Source organism: Pelobates fuscus, chromosome 1 (genome assembly GCF_036172605.1).
Source record: "Pelobates fuscus isolate aPelFus1 chromosome 1, aPelFus1.pri, whole genome shotgun sequence".
NCBI classification, from domain to species: domain Eukaryota; kingdom Metazoa; phylum Chordata; class Amphibia; order Anura; family Pelobatidae; genus Pelobates; species Pelobates fuscus.
Window position 1 is genome coordinate 424,682,665 of NC_086317.1, and position 26,580 is coordinate 424,709,244.

At 41.5% G+C, this 26,580-nt stretch overlaps 1 protein-coding gene across 2 annotated transcripts in view; it reads right to left on the reverse strand.

The window, feature by feature from the left end:
* Positions 1 to 26,580, reverse strand: part of ATP7B (ATPase copper transporting beta) — a 79,324-nt gene that overhangs the window by 12,841 nt on the left and 39,903 nt on the right. For both annotated transcript variants that reach the window (XM_063428845.1, XM_063428839.1), the window contains 11 exons: positions 22,865 to 23,026; positions 21,269 to 21,345; positions 16,836 to 17,004; positions 14,593 to 14,826; positions 12,787 to 12,878; positions 11,437 to 11,564; positions 10,761 to 10,915; positions 3,444 to 3,578; positions 2,850 to 3,044; positions 1,635 to 1,817; positions 880 to 1,069 (listed from right to left, as the gene is read on the reverse strand). In XM_063428845.1, coding sequence (XP_063284915.1) covers positions 880 to 1,069; positions 1,635 to 1,817; positions 2,850 to 3,044; positions 3,444 to 3,578; positions 10,761 to 10,915; positions 11,437 to 11,564; positions 12,787 to 12,878; positions 14,593 to 14,826; positions 16,836 to 17,004; positions 21,269 to 21,345; positions 22,865 to 23,026 — 1,720 coding nt within the window. The remainder of the gene's footprint in view (positions 1 to 879; positions 1,070 to 1,634; positions 1,818 to 2,849; positions 3,045 to 3,443; positions 3,579 to 10,760; positions 10,916 to 11,436; positions 11,565 to 12,786; positions 12,879 to 14,592; positions 14,827 to 16,835; positions 17,005 to 21,268; positions 21,346 to 22,864; positions 23,027 to 26,580) is intronic.

The following is a 26,580-nucleotide window of genomic DNA, read 5'->3' on the forward strand; positions in this document are numbered from 1 at the left end:
GTAACCACACACCCAAAATGTTTGAATTCTGAATTTTTGGCTGCCTGTGATGCAATTGGTGTCATGCCGTTGGCCCACCCACCGCAGCATGAAAGGGGCGGAGCTACATCGGCTGGCATTAGAACCGCTGAGAAGAGAGGAAGGACCATGAGGACCGTCTCCCTCCACATGGAGGACATCCCCAGTACAGGTACCCTGACAGTTTGCTTGCTGTTTTTTGAGTGTTTGCTTGTTGGTTAAAAAAAAAAAAAAAAAAAAAAACCAATTGTCAAGTGATGCATGTCCCTTTAATGATTGAATTTAACATTATGTGTGACACTTAGGGTTACATGTAGTTATTTAGGTTAGAGAAGGTGTTTGGTATTTAAGTTTAGGGATACAGATACACAGGGTTTAAAATTTGAGCTCCAATGCTAGGGGCCAGGTCTTAAAAGTTACTCAACACTGCAAGTCTGGAGTCAATAGTATATTCACAAGGGGTGAATTTCTACTTGCCAGGGCTAAATAGTCATGCCAAAAATATATATAGTTAGCACAAGCATTAGGGACAGAATTTAAGGTTATGGGTAACATGCGGTTTAGAGATTATTATTATTTCTGGCTAGGGAGAGGGTGACATTTAGAGTTATGTTTAATGTGCATGTAGCATTTGGGGTTAAAGATAATATTTAGACTTAGGGTCCTTGGCATTAATCTATGGTTGTATCATTGATAAGGTGCGGAAACATCCTGGACCCTTTCATGATGGGCAAGTCACAAATCAGGAGACACTCAGGACACACAGAATGTATGGGGTTTACTTTACCATAAGCTGATTTGGGAAGACACTAATGAAGTGGGTTTGTTACAAAACGTAGGACTAGACGTTCCAAGCCATACCTTCTTCTGGAGCGATGATCAAGGAGTTATGGTGTGTTTGGATAAGACTGCTCCTATAATCATTCTGCTCATTCAGACCTTCTTCGCTCTGCGTGAGAACACTCTCAACATTGTTAACATTACAGCTGATTCCACATCCAGGGACGGCCAGAAAATCTGTACATGATCCCAGAGATTCTGTTCCAAGTTCCTGAAAAACAAGAGCAATATCAACTAACAGTTCCTCATTCTCTTACTTGCAGACTCATAAAGTTCAGCATCATAAACCAACATTAATCCTTTCAGGATCAGGGTTAGAGCAAATCTCATTTTATCTTGACAGTCCAGACATGTCATGGCGAGACTTAATTAATTATTTATCAGAATATCATAAAAACACATGTAGGAGGACTATGGAAAAACACTAAACAATCTGTGGTCAACCCAAATGTTTTGCTTTTTTGTAAAATATTTCACACTTGTGTATCTTCCAGTAAACGGAATACAGTTTCACTGAGGTTTCATTAAATGTCATTGTGTTTCCTAATAATGGTTGAATACTGTAATTCAGAGCAGGATTAACCATAAGGCAACCTAAGCAGATGTCCAGAGCCCAGAGGTTAGACAGTGGCCCCAGATACTATTGACATGCTTGGCCCTATTTACCATCCCTATGTAAAGTATGAAGGAAGGGGGGCTGGAAACCTTCCTAGAGCCACATGGGATCTTAATTATCTCTGCTATAGCTGTTAGCCATCCACATACACAGTCCTTACCTCCTTGCAGTATTTGGTAATAGCCATTCCTAAAGGATGTTCACTGCTGGCTTCGGCGGTGCCTACAACGGCTAACATTCTTTTCAGTGGCAGGCTGATAGTATCACTCAGCAAGAGAAATCTCATGACTTTAGGCACTCCGTGAGTTATAGTGCCAGTCTTGTCAAACATCACTGTGTTTATCTGAAATAATAAACAATCTATTTTCACTTACAAAGCTATAAAAATGGTTAAGAAAAATCTGAGAAAAGTTAATCAGAATACATTCTTTAGAGCAGGGGTTCTCAACCCAGTCCTCAAGGACCCCCTACCAGTCCAGGATTTAGGGATTACCTGGGTGTGTCTAAGGTGTTTTTTCTTCTTTTTCTAAACACCTTAGACACACCCAGGTAATCCCTAAATCCTGGACTGGTAGGGGGTCCTTGAGAACTGGGCTGAGAACCCCTGCTCTAGAGAAACATTCTAATCAGATTTCCAGCAGTGGAATAGCAGAAACCACTGAAAGATCCATTACATTCCGTGCCGCAATCAGTACTCAGTGCCACACTGCCAGGAATATTTATTGCAACGCTACCACGGGTACTAGCTCCATTGATGGTAGACTTTCACCCTGTCTTCACTCCTTCAAAAAATATTTGAAAACTTACTTCTTCAGAAAGCATATCAATTAAACTGTGAACAGCTTTCCTACCCGGACCCTGATTCCTCTTCTGCAAATGTCTTCAAAACAAAACACAAAGCCCTCAGTGAATTCTATCCTAGCAACCTACTTTTCTACCCTAGCCTTACCTTTTGTGTCACATTACCCCACTCCCTCTAGCATGTAAGCTCATTGAGCAGGGCCCTCAATCAATCTGTTCCTGTGTGTCCAACTCATCTGGTTACAAATACGTGTCTGATAGTCCACCCATTGCACAGCGCTACGGAATTTGGTGGCCCTTTATAAATATCAATAATAATACTAAAGTATGAGCTGGGCAGGGGGTCTCAATATCAAAAATACATATGCAAAGAATGCAGTGTGGAATGTCATTGATCCTATTTAAACCTCCAGGTTTTATCACATGAGATGTCACAGTCCGATGGTAAATAGAAAGATTTTTTTTATCTCCCCCCCCATCCTATTACGTTAGTGCATTTTTGAGAGAGACATTTCTTGTAGGTGTATTAGTATCGCCTTAAAAGCAGAAAAAGCAGAAAAGAAAACAAACTGACCTTGTGGGCTATCTCCAAGGGTCCACCACCTTTGATAAGGATGCCGTTTTGTGCAGCAACTCCCGTACCAACCATCACTGCTGTTGGTGTTGCTAGGCCTAAGGCACATGGGCATGCGATACTTAGTACTGTTATGGAGGTCTGAAATGCCACCCGGATTATCACCTCTGCTTTAGACATATTTCTGCTGTAACTCTGAAATAGAAAGGTAAAAGTTATTATAGACTAAAAAGGAAAGAGTGTTAGAAAAGTTAACATTTGAATGTTAGTGAGCTAAAAAAGAGTTAGATTGGACAATTAATTGAAAAATAGTCGAAAGGGGACCAAAATCAGGACTGGTCTCCTGAAATTAGGACAGTTGGGATATATGCATTTATGTGAAGAATAAGCATTCAACATGCAGAGGCCCTTCTGGGATCTTAATCTTTCTCTGAGCAGACAATAAAAATATATATATATAATTTTTATATTAATTGTGCTATTTTTATTTATATTTTATCTATATTCCTAGGAAAGGAGTCACAATAGCTTCAGTTACATAACAGCATTTCAAAGTTTGAGGAGGATTCACATAGAGATAATAAGGCTACTTACTGGAAAATATTTAATTACGATATCAAAATTCACAAAACCGATTGTGATCCAGGAGATTAGCGTTACTACGGAAATGACGATGATAAAAGGCACAAAGTACGCGCTTATTCTATCTGCCAGCTGCTGAATTGGAGCCTGTAAAAGCCAAAAAAAAAAAAAAAAAAATAGAATGGGAAAAAGATCAAAGGAAAGTAAATGATTCAGAAAAAAAAGTAATGGCCAGCATATTTAAATCAGTTCTAAATGGCCAGCTAAATGGAAGGTCTAAACAAAGGACGGCATTTTCTGTTGCATATGTATAGAAACCTATATTTTTTTGATGCACAACAGAACACAAGTTCAAACACCATTAGCGGGAGCTTTGATGGATGTTTGTGGATGATAGCTACCATAACTCTCAGCCAACCCAGCATCTAACACCTTCGAATAGCTGACATCTGACACTTTAGACAATAAAGACATACAGAGTTATTTACTAAAGTGAGAATTCAAAGTGAATTTAAAGTACATTTCATATTTAAGGCCACAGTAGTCGAACTGAAGGTATAGCTTAGAGAACTTTGCCAGTTCAACTATTTTGACCTTAAATTTAAAATTCACTTTGAAGTCACATTTTTGTGAGTAACCCTGTGTATGATTTCTCCGATGATGAACTAGCTACAATTCTCTTGGACATGCAGTGTGTGCATATTATGTACATAAAGCGCTATATATGCATATATAATTTGTGTTTGAACATAAGCATGTGTTTGGAGTAACCCTTAAAGCTCATATTTGGGAGAAATTCCTGCAAACTATAGGCCTGATAAAAGATATATATATATATATATCTCGGAGCATTTTCTATATTTCTTGAGGCTAGTTAGTACTTCACAGAGATTAACTTCTATTGGACCAAAAGGCCACCAAAGGCCCCAAAAAGTAATTATTAAACTTTCCAGCCAGAGATAGTTACACAATTAAAAACAAGCACAATGCTGACTCAGTCTACTTTATATTTATTTTCCATATGCTTATGTTCTTTTACCAGGAGTTTCCTTCCTTTTAATATTTTTTTTAGCATTAGAATCAGGAATGGATTTGTTCTGAACAATAACAAGGGTGTGTTTGCTACTGCAAAAAAAAAATAGCAACTTTTTTTTTTTTTTTTTAAAGGAAATGGCCAATTCTCTGCACACTCCCAGTTATACATTATTTAACATGGCTCAAGAATACAACATACTGTGACAATATTAAACACCTCGTAGTAATTACTTGGGTGGCCCTAGCAAATATTTGGGGTATTTGTCAGAGTCATTTTATAGTAATTTAAATACAATCTAGGGATTGAACGTGATGGGCTGACAACATCTAATTTCCATTTACACGGCTCAAGATACATAAAATAGATCACAATCCAGGCAAGCAGTGAGAATACAGCAACTTTTGCCCATTATGTCGATCCAGCTGTTTTCTATGGGAGCAGGATTATACAGCTGGATGTGCATGTTGGACCATGCAGTCCATGGGAGTTGATGTACCACGGTGATCATCACAGGCTTTATTATCAACAGCTGTCTCACCATAATTACACCGGGGTAAATTATTCTTTAACTCGCATATGTGCCAGCGCATGCTAAAATTATTTACGGCATTGTATATCACACGCATACCCGCACGCACAGGTTACAACCACCCTCTACACTGCAAACCACTGTATATGCGCCCGCACATACTAAAACTACCCACTGCAGGGCATATAACATGGCATAGGCGCCCACACATGCTAAAATTGTCTACTGCATTGTATTGACCGCTGTAAACGCGCCTGCGCATTCTCAAATTGCTTCTTGGTTGGTATATAACCCTTTATACACGCCCGCGCATGCTAAAATTGTCCATTGCATTGTATATAACATGGTATGTCTTTCTTAGGAGCTATTATCTGGTCCCTTTATTTATAGGGTTCCTTTTGGACTTGCTCCTTTATTATCTTTAATTGCTCTATTTCTGTATAATATGGCGTATACGCCTGCTTATGCTAGAATTGTCTACTGCATTGCATGGACCACTGTGTATGTATGCCTGCGCATGCTAACATTGCTTCTTGGTTCTTATATCACCCTGTATACACACCGTGCATGCTACAATTGTCCACGGCATTGTGTATAACACGGTATATGCTCCTGCACATGCTAAACTTGTCTACTATTTATACCACGGGTTATGCACTTGCCCAAGTTCAAAATGTCTATTGGTTCGTATGCAACACTGGATAGGTGCCAGAATATGCTACACTGGGGTGCAGCTTTGTATATAACATTGTATAAGCACCCGCACACACAGCCCAGAGACGAGCTGAGCCCAGTGCAACACAACTCACCACCACACAGATGGGGGAACCCAAAAGGACACAGGCCTTCCATACCACTTTCAGGGATGGAGGAACGGCACCACGGGGCTACACTGGTGCACACAGGGGAACAGGTTGGGGGGGGGGGCTGGGTCAGGGGGGGGGTCTATCAGTATCCTAGACATATGAGCTGTAGAAAGGGGGTTAAGCCCTGGGTCGGCTTGTACACCTTCCCTTCAGACTAGACAATGTCGGGACCCGGGGGTGAGTTCCCGCAGACACACAAAAGTATCAACAAGAGGTCATAGTTCCGTCTGGAACCCGACCATACCCTGGGAGACTCACCCCGGGGACGCGACAGAAGTATATCACAGGTTTGAGTTACAACTGTTAGTGTTTGTTGTGATCCACAGCCACCTCTGATGGCTGGTTGACAAGGCGCCTTCCACTCCCCGTGAGGTCGGTGTCTTCTGTATAGGGGGGGTCGCCCCCACGCTCCGGTCTCCGGGCCAGGGGATTTCTACCCCCCTGACACTGGTGCCTCTGCCCCATTACAGGGGCGGCCCCCTCCGTACCCACTACCCCGCTCCGCCCTGCCTGCCCCGGACCGGGCTCTACCTACCTGGGCCCTCACCAGCCCCCACAGACCGGAGCGACTCAGACACTTGTGGGACTTGACAATATGGCTACACCCGCACCCAAATACGCACCGGCCCCACTCAACTTCCTATCCCTAAACGCAAAGGGCTTAAACTCCCCCGAAAAGAGGTCAGACGCACAACGCCTCTGCCAGAAAACTAGAGCCCATGTGGTCTATCTCCAAGAAACCCACTTTAAAATCGACTCTGCTCCGAAACTCTGTAACCACATATACACCCAAGGCTTCTACAGCAATAACCCAGATGGGAAATCTAAGGGGACAGCAATACTCCTACACAAATCCATACCCTTCGTAGCTGACTCGACCAGGACGGATAACTCGGGCAGATATGTATTTGTTAGGGGTAAAATCCTGGACGAAACCTATACCTTACCTACGCCCTAAACACGCAACAGGCCAAATTCCTTCGGGACACACTACGGGCCCTCCACGACAGGCTGTCTGGTCCTGGGAGGGGACTTCAACATCACCTTACACCCGACGATGGACGCATCCTGGGGCCAATCATCGACACCCCCCCACACTGCTCAAAATTCGTACACTTCTCCACCAGTACAGGCTTCCGGATTGCTGGAGGGCAACACACCCGACGGCTAGGGACTACACCTTCTATTCGACCCCGAATGACTGTTACACACGCATCGACTACTTCTTCCTTCCATATTACTACCTACCCAGATTGCCATAGGGGGGACAATGTGGTCCGACCACACGCCACTCACGATTCAACTCACATCGCCACTACACAAACCCAAAACCACGACATGGAGGCTCCACGAAAGCCTTCTATCCAACCCGCAGGTGGCCCAAGACGTACAACAAGCCCTGACGAATTACTTCGCCAAGAACTTACCACAGAACACATTCCCCCCTCTTGACATGGGAGGCCCACAAGTGTGTGATTAGAGGGATTCTTAACTCACACTCCTCTGCCCTGAAAAAGGCACGGGAACATATGATCCGAAGATAGGGACCCTAACACAGGCCCACAAACGAACACTAGACGACACACTTCTTGGGGAACTCACAGCAGTCCGTGAAGAACTAGCACGGGTCCTGCGGCAATCCTACACTAGGGCCCTCCAGCGCACTAAATCTTTTTTCTACACGGAAGGAGACAAGTGCGGCAGGTTGCTGGCCAGAATGATCAATAAAAAACACTCCATGACATATATTGCACGCATGCGCGACGCCGCAGACCAACTGCACCACATGCCAGACCAAATCGCTACAGCTGTAACCCACTTCTACACGGACCTTTACGCGATCCCCCCCCCACGCCCCTCGAGCAGACCCGAAATTGGGAGCAACCCGCATGAATGTATACCTCACTAAATACACCAAAACCAAACTCTCCTCAGATGCAGCGGAGGCCCTGGAGGCGCCCCTGACGGAGGGGGAACTGGCCCTGGCCATCAAAACCTCAAAGACAGGCAAAAGCCCGGGCCCAGACGGCCTCCCCCTCAAATACTACAAAACCTTCCTGGCCACATTGTCCCCCAATATATCTCGGCCTTCAACTCCATAACAGAGGGAAATACTATCCCCCAGCAAACACTGGCGGCCAACATTGTCCTGTTGCCAAAGGAGTGGGGAGATACTGAACGGTGTACGGTCTACCGACCGATATCGCTACTTAACTGCGACTTACGCCTGTTCGCTAAAATACTAGCTACAAGGTTGAATCCACACATACCAGACTTAATCTCTCCTGACCAAGTGGGATTCGTCCCCCACAGGGAAGCCTGGGATAATACGGTCCGGGCCCTCTCTCTGATCCGCCACGCGCAGCGCACCTCGGAGAGCCTTCTCCTCCTCTCTACGGATGCGGTGAAGGCCTTCGCTAGGGTGGCGTGGGACTATCTATTCTCCGTACTGGAACATATCGGCCTGGGGACCCATATGCGCCAGTGGATAGAATCTCTTTACTCATCCGCCACGGCCACGGTGTGCTTAAACGGGGTCTATACGGATGCATTCCAGGTCAGGAACGGAACCAGGCAGGGCTGCCCCCTGTTGCCGCTTTTATTCATCTTGGCCCTGGAGCCCTTCCTACAAGTGGTAAGGGACAACCCAGATATCTCGGGGGTGACGGTGGAGGCAAACCACCACAAAATCGCAGCATATGCAGATGATATGCTATTTTTCATCATTAACCCAGAAATCTCCCTCCCAAACCTCATGGCAGAGTTTAAGACATACGGCCAAATCGCCAACCTCAAGATCAATTATGCTAAATACTCTATCCTCAACATTGGCTCCCCCTGGAGGAGGGCAGACCAAATCCGACGAAACTTCCCCTTCCGATGGCAGGACACTGCTATTAAATACCTGGGTGTGAGGCTCACGGCCGACCTATCCAAACTATACCATATGAATTTCACCCCACTGCTGGGAACCATACGGAAGAATCTGACAGAATGAGCCACACCTCACTTTTCCTGGCTTGGCAAGGTATTCCAGACACTACCAATCCCACTCCCTACCACCTTCTTCTCAGCACTCCGCACCCTCCTCATTAAATTTATCTGGAAGGGCACTAAACCCAGACTCAAGTACACACAACTCACACTCCCCAAAACAGCAGGAGGCCTGGCCGTTCCTGACCTCAAACTGTATTACCAAGCATGCCACATGCAACGGGCCCTGGAATGGGCAAAAGAGGGGATTAGCAAAAGGCCATCGAAACACACCACGCAGGCAGGCTCCTTTCAGCCCTTCTGTGGCTTGTCCCCTCGACTGGTAGGCGGTTAGTCTACCAACAACCCTTCATCACCGCCACTCTAACCATATGGCACTCACAAGTGAGGAAACTACGCCTCTCCTCCTTCCCATCCCCACTATTACCTCTGGTGTACAATCCGGACTTTGAACCGGAGGTAAGACCAGGAAACCTCCGCTGCGTCCTCCCACAAAACATACCCAGACTCCGAGACATGACTGCAAATGGGAAAATCTTGCCCCTACAGACGCTCACGGGCACACCCACCCACCCCTTCATGACGACATTTAGATACACCCAAATTAAGAACTACATCACCGCCATACCACAACACCCCAACGTATATAGGGATCTTACGCCATTCGAACAGTTGTGCCAGTACCCGGAGCCCATTCCCCTATAGCATTTCCTACCTCTACTCTATGCTACAACGACAGCAGTGACATCCCCCACCCCCTTCATGTCCAAATGGGATACCGCCGTAGGAGAAACACTCACCGAGACCCAGTGGCACAAGATCTGCAATCTAGTGCACCATTGCGCACTCGCTAGCAAAACTCAGGAAACGGCCTACAAGGTCCTCACACAATGGTACCTGACACCAGAACGCTTACAGAGAATGCAGTTAGACACGGACGGCCTCTGCTGGAGGTGCAACAGAGGGGTAGGATCCTTCCTCCACATATGGTGGGAATGCCCACTCATAGTACCGTTCTGGGAGAAAATAGCTGCCATAGTGGCCCTGTTCACGGACAATGTCCCACCCTTCCAGCCCGCCCCATACCTCCTGCACCACACGAAAACCCCCACACCACGATACAAACGCTCCCTGACCATCCGAATCGCAAAACACCTAATACCTTTGTACTGGAAAAAAGACAACCCCAACGCTTTCCCTGTGGTTTACTAGAATGGAGGAGTTACGAGTTACAGAGGAAATCTGGTATTCAGCCCAAGACCGAACGCAGACATACTTAGACACATGGACACCCTGGCTGGCACGGGTGGGTACGGAGGAATTTCGGACTGTGCATTTGACCAAGGGGGGAGGAACTGACGATCCCCAGGAGGAGACATCAGGAGACTAACGGGACGATCCACACCTGGCTCAAAACACAGTACCTCACTCCCATACCCAACCCCACCCCCTATCAGGTCTGGGTGGAGCGCGGGCTCGGGGGCCTGGGAGCGTGATTAGGGGGGGTAAGACACCTGTCAGGGTGCGGCCACCTGCAGTACCCAAAACGGCCTACGGCCTCGCGGGTGCAGGGAGTGGAAGTGCACCAGTTTCGTGAGCTACAAAGTTTATTAGTTTAGAAGGAAACACAGGATGCCCCTTAGGTTATTCCCATCAACACCATATATAACGCTGGGCAGAGCCGAATCGTACCAAAGTAGGGGGTCAACACCCCACTATACCGCCATTCAGGACTCTAGACACGAGGTCACAAGGGGGCTGCGTGTCCTGATGGGACCCTACACATTAGGTGGCCCACATGTCTCACTACTGCCTAGTGGCTACAGGGTGGGCACGGGGGAATAGACGAAAACCTGCGGGACATACAAAACTACAGTACAGTTAATTCAGTACTATTCCTCTACCTTGGACATCTGTGCTTCTTCCACCAATTTGACTATTTGTGCCAGTGTTGTATCAGCACCGACATGAGTTGCTTCCACCAGAACAGATCCATGGGCGTTAATAGAACCAGCGATCACCGTGCTCCCAGGCCTCTTCCTGACTGGCATAGGTTCACCTAAAGTACGAGAACATATTATACCATGAATAACATGATTGATTCTAAAACACATGGAAATATGCAATTTAGCCTTTATCTAGCCATATATATAATTCCATGATATAGAATGCTGGCTATCATGATGCTGTAAAAATATATATCTTAAAAAGAAGGGGAATTCACTGTTTAATAGTATGTGTGGGTGAGTAGGTGATCAACCACCAACATTAATTATTGTAGTTAGGTCACTCATTAGCCATTTGAACAGAGAAGAAATACTCCATTTATCATGTGTCGGCATGTACGGTACCATTAGGCATAGGGTAGGGACATATTATTCATTTTAAGACCCGTGTCACTGCTGTTGGATGAGATGCTCTATTTAATGTAACATTTTTCTCCAGTGTCGAGAGCAAGTAAAACACCCAAATTTTATAAAAATCCTGCAAGTCACCGACCCTCCGAATAATAATTTGGCAATTCTAAAAGTCCATTTATGTCTGTTGTATATAAAAATGCATTATAAGCTGATAATATACCTGTAATTAAGGACTCATCTGCCATTGATGTCCCTTCAATGACTTTTCCATCGACTGGAAATTTCCCACCTGGAACGACTTTTACAATGTCTCCTCTCTGGACCAGTTCTACAGCCACATGTTCTTCTCTGGAAAAAAATAGAACATAAATGACCCCCTCTTTGTCATGATGCTTCATGTGAACTCAAATTATCTCCTTATAAGTTGTTAAGAGGTTCTTAACATCAACTCTCCACAGAAAAGCATACCATGTAAGCATCCCATTACCTTACTCTTAATTAGTTACAAATGCATGATTAATATTCACATACAGAGTTGGGTTCCCCCGGTACCCATTCCTCCAAATCATGTTTTTATTTTTATTTTTTCTTGGATTGCAATATAGGACTAGATTTACCTCTTTAATAATAATAATAATAATAAAAAACTAAACATGCACACATTATTATTTTATTATTATCGCCATTAATATAGCGCCATCAGATTCCGTAGCGCTTTACAATAATATGAGAGGGCTATTTAACTATAAATAGGAAAATTATAAGAAACATGATAAACATCATTTAAGACTTAGCACAAATGGGCAGAGGACAGACAATAACGAGAATAAAAGCAAAAATGGGTAGCCAACATGATTCTAGGTTGTCCCCAGTGAAGCCAGTATAAAAAATGGCACTCTAGGCCCAATGCCTTGTGGGAAATGAACCCTGACTGTACCCTTGTGATGTGGGCCCTTGCAAACTTTGTGCTCTCCTTTTTGGACTATTAATACGCCCGTGCATGTGTCAGGCTGCTGGCAGAGAGGCAGGGCCAGCGCTACCATAAGGCAAAAAGGCCCTGCAGAGAGGAAATGCTATTTATCAGTGTTACCAGCAATGAACAGGGCTGTGAAAAAGCAAACAGCTTTGAGCAGGGAGAATACGAGGATTTGCAGGCATGCCACAGGGAGGTGCGCAGAAATTCTAAAGACAACGTTTGCAATGAACATATGGAGAACAGCTGTAAGGCTCAAGCGGACTTCTGGGCTGTAATTGGATAAATGCAGTTCATAAAATGTGTTTCTTCTTTAAATACATGTCAGCATTAAAATTTCGCAAGTCAATAAGGTTTCAAGTAAATGTGGCATTTATAAACTGCTATTGACGAAAAAAACAAAAGTAAGTGAGCCTTGGTAATTTTTCTCTCATTGCCTTGGTCAAATGTTGGGTACCACTGCTTTACAATATAGTTTACATCTCTACAACATTTAATTGCACATGCTACACTTCTAAGACACAAGATCACAGGTTTACCACTGAGTGCCTGAGAACTATGCAAGATTAACAGGTTAATGCTAACAGAAGACTATACCTCAAGATTGAATGATTTGGTCCAAGGGTTACAATAGTAGCTTCCGTCGCTTGTAAGGATATGAGTTTGGCAAGAGCTTCAGAGGTTTTACTCTAGGAGATGAAAGGAAGTCACAGTTAGCTTTAGCAGGGTAGGAAGGCTTTGGAGAAAGCAATATTGTATTTGGTGCATGGTATTTCATGGGAAAAAGACCCTTACTGTTACAGGAACTAGGACCAACGATTTTATGGAAGGCAGAGGAATTCACGTTTATTAAAACAGTTTGATTCCATCTGATATACCAAACACATACTGTGACAAAACACGAGGATTGCATTTAATAAGTATAAGGGAGTTATACTAGTATCAGTACTCAAAATTCTAAGTCCTAAGGTATTAGCCGGCCTAAAAATTACTTGCCAGTGCGAGCTTCGAGGGTCCATGGCACACGCACCATGAGCAAATTTCAACTTGCCACTGCTGAATCTTTACTTGCCAATGGCTAGTGGAGAGTGGACGTTTATAGCCATATTACTATGGTTTAATCCGTCACACAAACCAAATGAGAAGGGAAGAGTAACTGTAAGTGTGTGCCCTGCATTAAAAGCATAGACACATTTCAAAATACAAAAAGCTCTGATTGTTTACAGAACATCCCTGCGCTGAATTCAGTTTTATGACCTCAAGGTTTAGCTGCGTGTTTAAGTTTGCATCATTGCCAGGTTTGCGACTGTCTAACTATACAAAGAATGCAAGCTCTTCAAAACACAATACGGATGATGAAGAGTTAGATCAAACCCTAGATATCAAGTTTATTGTTTTAAAATAGCACCATCACAATGTGAAAATGCCAAGTGTCAAACTATCATTGTAACCATACTCTATTCATAAAAGATCAGCATCATGACTTCACCTTTTAAAATAGCGCCAATTTATTGTACAATTAGGAGGTCATGGGCTGGGGAGTAAAAATGGTAAAGACAGACAGAGGGTACACGTGCATTTAACATACAATGTACTCATCATGCTCATGCAGGCAAAGCAAGGAGAGCTACCGTTTTCATTACCTCCAGAGTCAATGTTAAATTAGAAAACTACCCTTGGTGGGAGGTAAGAGGTACATGGCTATAACCATGCACTAAGGACCAACTCTGATGATACATGGCAGTTCCACCAATGCTGTAAAGGCTCAGCATTCTAACAAATTCAACACCATCACAACATCTCTTTAGTGATAAGCACTAGTTAAAACTTTAATAATGAATACATATTTTGAAGTACTTTTGAGTAAAGTGAAATTGAAATGAAAAGAAGTTTCAACAAGAAAATTATGTGATATAACCCATCAAAAGCACAAACACCGTAAGCACCACAGAACAAGGTTATTGTTGAGGATTAAATGGGATTATTTACCAATAATACATGAATTTTCCTTCTTAAAGTGTGACGTACTTTTGAGACCATTATTGAGATGTCCCTATGGATATATAAGGCCCAGTACTGATTTTTTTTTTAACCATTTCATTTGAATGCCACCCGCTGTGTCTGCTTGATGTTACTAGCATTTTAACAAAGCATCAAACGATTTTTAGTTGATTAGCAAGGGCCACAGTATTTGTACACGCCTTGGGCTGGCTCCGGTTATTTTGTCCACAGAAAAGTGAACGGATACAATTAAACCTTTTATAGTGTCAAAAATGCTTTAGATGTTTTGATCTCCTGTGCTACATAGGACACCATGAAGGGTTAAACATTTCCTGTATCTAAGAAGGATCTTTGTAATTTCCTGACAATCCTCCACTGAGACCAATCTTACAGGATAATTACCTTTGCTATGTGTTCAAGCCATCTCCCCAGAGCAATAAACATGAACAGCATGGGGGGTGTATCGAAGAACGTCTCCGGACTTTTCTCAGCTTTCTCTACAATGGCCACAAGCAGGATAACCACTGAATATATGTAGGAGATGGTTGTGGCCAAGACTATTAGAACGTCCATGTTTGTTGTTTTGTGTTTCAGGGACTTGTAAGCCTGGATGTAAAAATACCTTCCTCCTAAGGACTGTTAGGACAAAGGCACAAACAAACACAATAAACTTATTATAACACCTAGAATTCTAGTACGGAAGGATAAAGATGACACAGTGGTAATCATATATGCACACATAGAAATATTGTTTTTTACAAGTGTATCTACATACAAACACCATGTCTAATTTTGGCACCATATTATTGTTAGAGATAAACATCTCTGATTAAATAATGTGTGACAGTGCCCCTTTAAAGCACCACATTTGTGGTGGGCACAAAAAAAAGTAATAAAAAAAAAGTACAATTTTATTTAGATATCATAAAAAAAATAATTAAAGGAACATTAGAGTCCCCAAAACAACTTTTATAAATTGGTCACCAAAATAACAGCTTAATTAAGTACTGTTGGTGTATAGATCATTCCTCTGAAGTTTCCCTGCTCAATTAACTGCCATATAGGAGTTAAATCACTTTTGTTTCTGTTTATGTAGTCCTACCAACACCTCCCCTGGCTGTGACTGACACAGCCTGCATGAAAAGAAATGTATTTCATTTTCAATCAGATGTCATTTAAAGTTTGTATCTCCTGCTCTGTAAATTGAACTTTAATTACATACAGGAGGCTCCTGCAGGGTTTAGCAAGCTATTGACAGTTCAGCAGATAAAAAATTCTAAATTAAATAGAATTTGCAGTAAAGAACATGTAAACATTAGATTACACTTTACAGGAAGTGTTTAGGAAGGCTGTGTACGTTGCATGCAGAGAGGTGTGACTAAAGCTGCATAAACAAAGTGATTTAACTTCTAAAGAGCGGGGAATTGAGCAGTGAAACAGCAGGCACATGATCTATAAGCTAAAACTGCTCCATTAAGCCCAAGTTTTGTTGGTACTTAGATTGTGGTTCCAGTATATACAACACAACAGCTGAAAAGAAGCTCGACTTGATTTTGGTGACACCAACCTTGCAGTAAACCTTCTCCATAAACACTTCTAATAAAACCAATCATTAATATGAACATTCAACCCACAAATTACAAGATTCTATAACTTACAAAACAGCTTAGGAAGGTTGTAAATTAATTATGAATCACCTTGTCCTCTTCTCCTCTAAATACTACAATAAACATCAAGATAGTCTACTTTCTGGTCTACTGGTACTTTTTAGTCAACAAGACAAATATGCTTACTATCTTCCTGCACCGTCACCACAACACTTTTCTCTCTGTTGAAGCCCTTTTCCTATCAACTCCTTATTTTCATATGTTTCAATTTAATGTCTTGCTGCTATCTTGCTTTACTCCCTGTATCTATTATATAAACATATTATTTGGATATTAAAGCACATATTTGCATTAAATCCGGCATCTCACAAATGTTTAAAGTATGCAAGGTACATGCACCATTACAAAAACTACAATAAAGATGATTTATAAAAATAACAACAAACACATGTGGCACATAGAGAACAGTATTGAAATTTTTTCACTTTTGCATCTTGTTTTTGTTAAAGGTAGACGCCAAGCAGAGTAGTGTTTATGGCGCTAGGAGTACCCTTGCTCTTCCTCAATGTAAGTAGTCAAATTGTCTTTGTTTGACTACTTACCTTGGTTTTACCAAGCACCACTTCCCACCTTCACTACAAGCAACAGAGAGCCAAAATAGTAACTTCTGTTAGCTCTCCTGAGCTTAGCTTTGAAGTGCAAGTTGAGAGTGTCAGATGAGGTCAGATATGGAACCTGATGGATCCAAGGTAAGAATTCAAACCATTCTAAGACAGTTTGACTACTTACATATAGGGGGAGACCAGGGTACTGCTGACAGCATAACTACTACATATGGGGGAGGTGGGGGAAAGGGGGGGTGCACCAGTGGTTACGGTTATTGGAGTCTTCTTTTAATTTTAACTGTTGGTCAAATCTTTAGATCACTTTCAGAAGAGGTTCAAAGTGTATCACATCAGAATGAAAACATGTAATGATAAAGGCCATGTATGAGATTGGTTTAGAGTGGTTTAATACTGGTTTTACACTTACACGTACCTGTACAAGGGTGCACAGCATTAAGAAGATGAGATTAATTATTGACAGCCCGGGTATAATGTTTTCATCTAGTACCATGGAATTGTGACGGTCCACAAAGAACATGTAAATCATAAGACAGAAGACAGGGATGCCAAAAACCAGATTGAACAGAAAAGAATTTCTCCACCTAAAACGGGAAATGGATGTTAGCTTTTCAGTCAAAAACAGTTTCTATCATAAAAACAAGCTAAATTACTGCAGACTTGGCATTGAAGTTATTCTGCTACAGTCACCATAACACAGGTAAATTCAGGTCTGAAACATTTCTTCAATCCTTAACAGGTTACGTGGCCTTTTCATAGTGATGGGAGTAAAACGAGAAAATCAAAGTTGCCAGCACTTGACATAGATTATCTGGCCAAATGAACTGCCAGGTATTGCTAAATGAAAAATGTTCTGCCTCGGGTTCAAAGTAACTTAGGGGTAATTACAGCCTATCATTTGAAAATTACCTCCACCAATGAGTAGTTAGTAACATGGAGAGATAACGATCACACTGTCCATTACTTTTCAACAGCACACATAACATTATTGGGTTGGCGACAACGTGCCCAAAACCATACATTAACCAGTCAATCTTAAGAAATCACAACCCTTCCAAAGTTTTATTGACACATATTGAATTCAACACCAAAATTGACTTGATATAGCACATAAAATGCCATTCTAACAGTTTACCATTAGCTCTAATATTTTCAGTCCTTTGACTAATACATGAAATACCCTGTCTGGAGTGGAAGCAATACTACCCAATAGGCATGTGCATGTGGAAAATTTTCGGCTCGGCATTCCGAAATTCGGAACTTTGGCAACTTCGGCACTTCGACACTTCGGAATTTCGGCATTTTGGGACTTCGCCACTTCGGGACTTCTCTTGCAGCCGCTTAGTAGATAACTCCCTAATTCCCACGGTATTAGGGAGTTATCTACCAAAAGGCTGAAAGACCTAAATTGGTCTTTCAGCCAAATTTACTAATACTTAGTAAAAATTACTTAGTATTAGTAAATTTTGCCCCTACTCGCTATACCGCGAGTAGGGGAATGTCTATTAAACAGACTGTCTAACTATACAAAGAATGCAAGCCTATGGCTGCTCACTATTAAAAAAATAATAATAACAAAAATAATAGGGTCCCCCATCCCGAGCCCTATTGACCTATTGCCCCCGCCCCGGCCCCCACCCCTGAGCGGCGGGTGGGGGCCCTAAGGTAAAATGAAGGGGAGGGGACCTATTGTCCTACCCCCCGGTCCCCACCTCTGAGCGTTGGGTGGGGGCCCTAAATACTAATAAAGGGGGGGGACCTAATGTCAGGGGTGGGGGCCCTAAATTGGAATAAGGGGGGGGACCTAATGTCCTCCCCCCTGGCCCCCACCCCTGAGCGGCGGGTGGGGTCCCTAAATACTAAAAAAGGTGGGGGACCTAATGTCCTCCCCCCTGGCAGGTAGGAGCCCTAAATACTAATAAGGGGGGACCTAATGTCCTCCCCCTGGCCCCCACCCCTGAGCGGTGGGTGGGGGCCCTAAATACTAATAAGGGGCGACGACCTAATGTCCTCCCCCCGGCTCCCACCACTGAGCGGCGGGCAAGGCCCTAAACATTTTTTTACCCCCCCCCAATGTGACTAGGGGTCCCCAAACTCCTAGTCACCCCCTCCACCCCAAAAAAAATTAACCCCCTACCTACCCCCTCACCCTAAAGATAAGGAGGGGGGGATCTTTAACCAAGTACCTGTAAAAAAAAACCGAGCGCAAAAAAATAAATAATCCATCTTCACCCGGCGAGGGCTCCGCGCAGACTGAGCTCTGCAGGGCGGGGCAAGGCTTATAAAGCCTTGCCCCGTCCTGCAATTAGGCTCAGAGCACTCTGATTGGTGGGTTTAAGCCATCCAAATCAGAGTGCTCTGACAGGTAAATGAAGAGACTGACAGGTAAGTCTCTACATTTACCTGTCACTCTGATTGGTTAGCTTGAAATCCAGCTGGTTACTTAATCCACCAATCAGAGTGTTATGAGCCAAATTACACAGCGTGGGAAAATTCCAAAGAACTTTCCCACGCTGTGTAAAATGACACAGAGCACTCTGATTGGTGGATTTCAAACCAACCAGAGTGCTGTGACAGGTAAATGTAGAGACTTACCGGTTTTTTTTTTTTTGCATTGCGTCGGTTATTATGGATTTTTATTTGGCCTTTTTGGGTCTGAAAAAAGAAGATTTTAGAAGAAAGAAAACATTGAATGGTAAGTTTTATTTTCTTTTACAGGTACTTAGTTAAAGGTCCCCCCCCTCATTATTTTTAGGGTGAGGGGGGTAGGTAAGGGGTTAATTGTTTTTAAGGGGGGGTGACTAGGGGTCTGGGACCCCTAGTCACCTGGGGGGGGGTAACATTTTTATTTGGGCCCCCACCCGCCGCTCAGGGGTGGGGGCCGGGGGGGGAGGACATTAGGACCCCCCCTTATAAGTATTTAGGGCCCCCATCCACGACTTTAGGTCCCCCCTTATTAGTATTTAGGGCCCCCACCCACCGCTCAGGGGTGGGGGCCAGGGGGGAGGACTTTAAGCCTTTTAGTAGATAGCTCCCTGATACCGTGGGAATTAGGGAGTTATCTACTTATTCATTCCCGTCATTACATTAACTGGCTAAGTAACTTACATTTTATATGAATGTGTGTTACTTGATTGTTGTAAGTGTTGCACATGCTTACAGCTGAATTCTGGCTATGTTTGTATACTTTTTATTTAAAATTGTATACAGTGTAACATTCTTCATTCTTCCACTGGGTAAGTATATTAGTACTTGGGCAATACTGTGCTTCAGAACTTCGGCACTTTGGAAATTCTGTAATTTCAGAACTTCAGGACCTCATCAATTCGGAAGTACCCGAATGTCCGAATTGCCCAAAATTCATCCAAATTCATATTCGGACCGAAACGAATTGCACATGTCTACTACCCAATTTTAATAACTATTCATTGATAATCAATTTAAGCAAATACAACCACAAATAAGCGCTGTAACAATATAGTGAGATAATACAAGATAACAGAATAATTAGAATATTGCAGTAGGCAATGATACCTTTTTTATTGGACTATATTTAAAAGACAAAACATCCAAGAGTTATTCTCATTTTCTCAGTTCTGAAGCAATACTGATCCTCCTTTCTCCAGACCTGATGAAAAGAGGTTAACTCTCCAAAGATTGTCTCTTTTAATATCATGTTAGTCCAATAAAAAATTTATAATTTCATACTCTGGTTCTTTTGGCATTATGCCTACTGGATTAATATGGCTAATCCAATCTATATTACTAATACGGCTAATCCAATCTACATTACTAATACGGCTAATCCAATCTACATTACTATGGATATAATACAACAAATAACCACGTACACTATGCCTAAAGGTCAATTTGGAACGTAAGCTAATGGCTAGTCACCTATTTGTATCATTACTCACTATTAAAATGCTGAAGGTCAGATAGGCTAATCAGATAAATTTAAGATTGATTCATTTTGTTTGTCTCTATATTAGTTGTAAGATCACGTAATTAACGCTGGATTTTAATTTACCCCATAGGCAGAAATGAAATACCCCCGAACTGGCATTGAACAACCAGTTTGTTTGTTTTTGCCATCAACAACTCCGTAAATTCAGACTGATGTTCTGTAGGAAAAATACCATAATGATGGAATTGACCATGATTGCCGTGGAAGATTACAAAGAAGAAGTTGTAGTGAATAATAAAATCTAATAGATAAACCATACATGCCATAAAGCATGACTGAAAAATACATATTGGCAAAATTCATGATATGCAGGGAATGAAAAATTGTGTTGACTCCACCTACGACAGCCAATGGCAGCCCGGAACAAGAGTTCTATCCTGGCTAATGTAAATTCTATGAACATTCTTTGCACAGATGTTCATTCATTGGCTGAGACCGGCAGGATCGCAACAAAAGTTGCGGAAGCCAGATACATACCACCCTGCATGACAAGAGGCTTGGTGACCACCAGGAAACAGATGAAAGGATAAACCACTTCAAAATGGTTTACCCCGTTACTGGGGAATAGTGCCAGTGTAGTCCTAGGCATCATAACCAGTACAGTGAGCTGTAGTGGCTATGATGCTTGGAGTAACCCTTTAAAAAGGAAAACATATATAAAAGGTTTATTCATTAAGTAGCAAATTGTAAACTGCAACATTTTTGCAAACAATGCCTAGCTGGAAAAATTTTCCAAATCAGGATATACTACGAATTTGTTAAAAAAATTATCAAGCACAATGTAGAAAATGCATTTTAAATTCAGTAAAATGATACCAAGTAATTTTGTATGACAGGTACATTTTACTTTTTCATATCTCGTAAGGTTATACTTTGCTTACTGTTTAATTTCGGCTTTGTGGTCCAGGTTATGTGCAGCGGAGTCTCTTTTGGCCAAAGAAGCATGGAAGCCAATGTCCTGTCAATGTGAGAATATAAGATATTGCTTAGATGTTAGTGCTCCAATGGCAGTATATCAGAATTTCAAGTTCGATTCCCAGCAAGGTCACTTCACATTCCATATTTCTCAGATCAATAAAATTAGTACCACTAAGTAATAATAACATTGAGACTACAGACATGGAATAAACATTACTTTAAAGCAATTAAAGTACCAAAGATTGGACTATAACACGCAGCATTGACAACACTATTGTCTGTAATTGTTTTATCACAATTCAAAGGCGACAAAAAGGGATACCATAGTACAAACGCGTCCCTTAGTGTTGCCGCTGGTCAGTTCAAGGGATAATATAAGCATCAGAACAAGTTTAGCTTAATGAAGTGGTTTTAGTGTATAGATCATGCCCCTGCATTAAGAGATTGATTTTGTTGATACTATGGGGGGTCTGCCCGCTATTACTCTAGTAAGATACCAGTCTATGAATTCAAAAGTAGATTTGATTTTGAACTAGATAGACCTATCTAAAGAGTGAACATATTGCTGCCGAGCAATTAATATTGTTTTTTCTCAAAGTACTTTTTCTTTAAAGAGGCTTCAATCCAATTCATTTAAAATTAAAAAAAAAAAGGAAACTTTTGTATGAAGCAATGATAATGGAAGATGAGAAGAATTAATACAATGGTGTAATATACACTTACATGCTGCAGCTAAGATTATGTGGGCTAATTTAGGAATGTGGCCCGACTCATTTGCTGGCACCCCTAATATTGCTAATAGTAGAGAAACACGAACTGGTGCCCCACTTATCATTTAACGTCTTGACTACTGCAACTAGCGCCTGTCCTTGCTCTGGTTTCCCATACTCTTTTGGATCCATTTTAAACTGTTTACACTAAAATTCAAAGCCCTCAACAATTACACCCTCCATTATGTTTCCACTTTAATTCCCAAATAAACTCCATTTATGCTCTGTTAGCGAACTTACTCAGTCCTCTGTTCATTCCCACATTGCTAATTCTTGCTAACAAGATTTCTCAAGGGCCTACCTCGTCCGATCACACATTCCCCTGCCCTCTGGCCGTTTAAGACCCTTTAAGGTTTATGACCCTTAAAACTCATCTCTATCAAAAAGTTTACCTTCCTGAGTAATTTTTCTTGTTTCAAGAGTCCTGTTGTCCCTCCACACATCCCTCACTCCACTACAGTCATCTTCTACCTATCGACCTCTCCTGCCCTCGGACATGTTCTTCTGTCTCTTCTCTTTCTTTTACCCAACTTCTCTTCGACTGTAAGCGGATTTGAGCAAAGCCCCTTTCACGTCTTTTATCTGACAACATGTATTTAGTCTGTCTTCATTTGCTGTTATATATCCTCACTGTATAATTGTAAGACAATACGGAATGAGTTGGTGCTCCATAAATGTGAACAATAGTAAAAACAATAATAATAGTTTATAACAGGTTTACAACGTGGTTTGCTTATCAGTAACCTGGTGGCCAGGACGTATGACAAATTTAAATCTAATTTTTCATACCTCAATAACTTGGATGATGTCTCGTGGGCCGATAATCTCTGGTTCAAACTCGACTTTGGCTTTTGAAGTAGCAAGAGTGACAGAGGCATGCAAAATGCCTGTTATCCTCTTCAGTCTGGATTCAATATTGTGAACACATGATGCGCAGGTCATTCCCGTAATCTTTATGTATAAATTAGATTTTATTAGCTTGGAAGCGGGTTAAGCATTCAGATAATTCAGGAAAACTACTACAGCTGCAAAAAAAAGTATGTGAACCCTTTGGAATGATATGGATTTCTGCACAAATTGGTCATAAAATGTGATCTGATCATCATGTAAGTCACAACAATAGACAATCACAGTCTGCTTAAACTAATAACACACAAAGAATGAAATGTTGCCATGTTTTTATTGAACACACCATGTAAACATTCACAGTGCAGGTGGAAAAAGTATGTGAACCCTTGGATTTAATAACTGGTTGAACCTCCTTTGGCAGCAATAACTTTAACCAAACGTTTCCTGTAGTTGCAGATCAGACGTGCACAACGGTCAGGAGTAATTCTTGGATAAAACAACAGAGAGGATGGTGGTTGCGCACACAGTAAATTATATCCTTCGTATAAAATGAGATCCCTAGGTTCTGTGAATATAAAAACCCATCATAGGGTAATACATCTCAATATAAATACAATGTTAAAAAACTTGGAAAAACTCACAATATTTAGAGCCTTTCTGAGTTGGCTCTAAACTATTAAAGCAGATTTATCAATCTGGTGCAGATTTTGAAGTATAGGTCCCTTGGAAAACGTCTGGGGTCTTCTCTTTTATAAAAGTCAGGAACCAGGTAAATAAAAGGTAAATACTTTTATTAAAATAAAAGGTAAAAAACAAGCACAACGTGTTTCGACCTAGTGCAATAGGTCTTCCTCAGGTGCATAACATCAAACAGTACCACAACATTCTTATATAGTATACATAATAAATACAATTATTTTACAAACATTAGCAGCTGTGGAGTCCGTCCTCATCTCCATATATGGAGCGTTTCCGGCGGTAATCTGCCTCCTCAAAGATGGCCGCCCTATAGTATTCATTGTCTATGAAGGTACATATGACCTTCCAAAGATGGCTGCGCGTCTTTGCCGTGTAACTATGAGCCTGTGTTTCCGGTTTCGTTTCACTCCGGTCACGTGGTGCGGCGACCTATTTCAAAGTCGATATTTAAGCCCTTTGGACATAATGTTTGGAGCTCAAATATCCAATTTGATCCTTTTTTACTTAAGTTAAAAGCACTATTACCACCCCTCCAATGGGTTTGTATTGTTTGAATCGCTGTAAATTCCAATTCTTTTGGATTGGAATTGTGTCTTTCTAAAAAGTGGCTAGATACACTATGATTTAAAAACCCAATTTTAATATTCCTAATATGTTCATAAATTCTGGTTTTTAGCGGTCTTGAGGTTTTTCCTACATACTGTAAGCCGCATGTACACTGTAACAAATAAATGGCATTAGTAGACTCACATGAAATAAAAGAATCAATGTTAAAATTCTTATTAGTTATGTTTGATATAAAATCATCTTTTTTCTTAGTTATATGAGTATTTCTGCAGGCATAACAGTTGCCGCAATGATAAAAACCTTTTTGGGTTTCTGACCACTTAGTTAAAAAATTAGAATTTTTATTTTCTTTATCTACATAATTAGAAGTTAAAGTTTGCTTAAAATTTTTTGCCCCTCTAAAAGTGAACTTTGGTTTATCTCCTAAAAAATCACGCATTTCATGTTCTTGTTGTAAGATGTGCCAGTTTTTGTTCACAATTCTTTTTAGTGTACCAACGTTGCTACAATAATTAAAAATAAGTGGGATTTGTTTATTCTGATCTTTTTTATCCTTATTCCTATAATTTAATAACTGTGCTCTATTTAAATCTGTAATATTATCACGTGACCGGAGTGAAACGAAACCGGAAACACTGGCTCATAGTTACATGGCAAAGTCGCGCGGCCATCTTTGGAAGGTCATATGTACCTTCATAGACAATACTATACGGCGGCCATCTTTGAGGAGGCAGATTACCGCCGGAAACGCTCCATATATGGAGATGAGGACGGACTCCACAGCTGCTAATGTTTGTAAAATAATTGTATTTATTATGTATACTATATAAGAATGTTGTGGTACTGTTTGATGTTATGCACCTGAGGAAGACCTATTGCACTAGGTCGAAACGCGTTGTGCTTGTTTTTTTACCTTTATTTTAATTAAAGTATTTACCTTTTATTTACCTGGTGACCTGGTTCCTGACTTTTATAAAAGAGAAGACCCCAGACGTTTTCCAAGGGACCTATACTTCAATATCTGCACCAGATTGATAAATCTGCTTTAAAAGTTTAGAGCCAACTCAGAAAGGTTCTAAATATTGTGAGTTTTTCCAAGTTTTTTAACATTGTATTTATATTGAGATTTATCACCCTATGATGGTTTTTTATATTCACAGAACCTAGGGATCTCATTTTATACAAAGGATATCATTTACTGTGTGCGCAACCACCATCCTCTCTGTTGTTTTATCCTTGTATGTAAGTGTTATATAGTGACTATACACTTGGGTGGTTTTTCTGTGTGCTGCACTGGTTTTATATATGATATTTTAATATATATATATTTTTAGCGCCATTCTTTATCTCTGTTTCTTATAAGGAGTAATTCTTGACCATTCCTCTTTACAGAACTGTTTCAGTTCAGCAATATTCTTGGGATGTCTGGTGTGAATCGCTTTCTTGAGGTCATGCCACAGCATCTCAATCGGGTTGAGGTCAGGACTCTGACTGGGCCACTTCAGAAGGTGTATTTTCTTCTGTTTAAGCCATTCTGTTGTTGATTTACTTCTATGCTTTGGGTCATTGTCCTGTTGCAACACCCATCTTCTGTTGAGCTTCAGCTGGTAGACAGATGGCCTTAAGTTCTCCTGCAAAATGTCTTGATAAACTTGGGAATTCATTTTTCCTTCGATGATACCAATCCGTCCAGGCCCTGACGCATCAAAGATGCCCCCACCACCATACTTCACAGTTGGGATGAGGTTTTGATGTTGGTGTGCTGTGCCTCTTTTTCGCCACATATAGTGTTGTGTGTTTCTTCCAAACAACTCAACTTTGGTTTCATCTATCCACAGAATATTTTGCCAGTACTGCTGTGGAACATCCAGGTGCTCTTGTGCAAACTGTAAACGTGCAGCAATGTTTTGTTTGGACAGCAGTGGCTTCCTCTGTGGTATCCTCCCATGAAATCCATTCTTGTTTAGTGTTTTACGTATTGTAGATTTGCTAACAAGGATGTTAGCATTTGCCAGTGACTTTTGTAAGTCTTTAGCTGACACTCTAGGATTCTTCTTCACCTCATTGAGCAGTCTGCGCTGTGCTCTTGCAGTCATCTTTACAGGACGGCCACTCCGAGGGAGAGTAGCAGCAGTGCTGAACTTTCTCCATTTATAGACAATTTGTCTTACCGTGGACTGATGAACAGCAAGGCGTTTGGAGATACTTTTTTTTTTTTTTTTTGTAAATCTTTATTTTTGCGGTGCTTATGATAGTTACATGCTTACATATGGTACCCCAACGGCATTCCATACGTAGGTTTCAAAACATTGGTTACATTGGTTAATAGAGAAACAGAGCACACATTTTTTTGATTAGGTAATACAAGAGGATATCGATCGATTAAGACT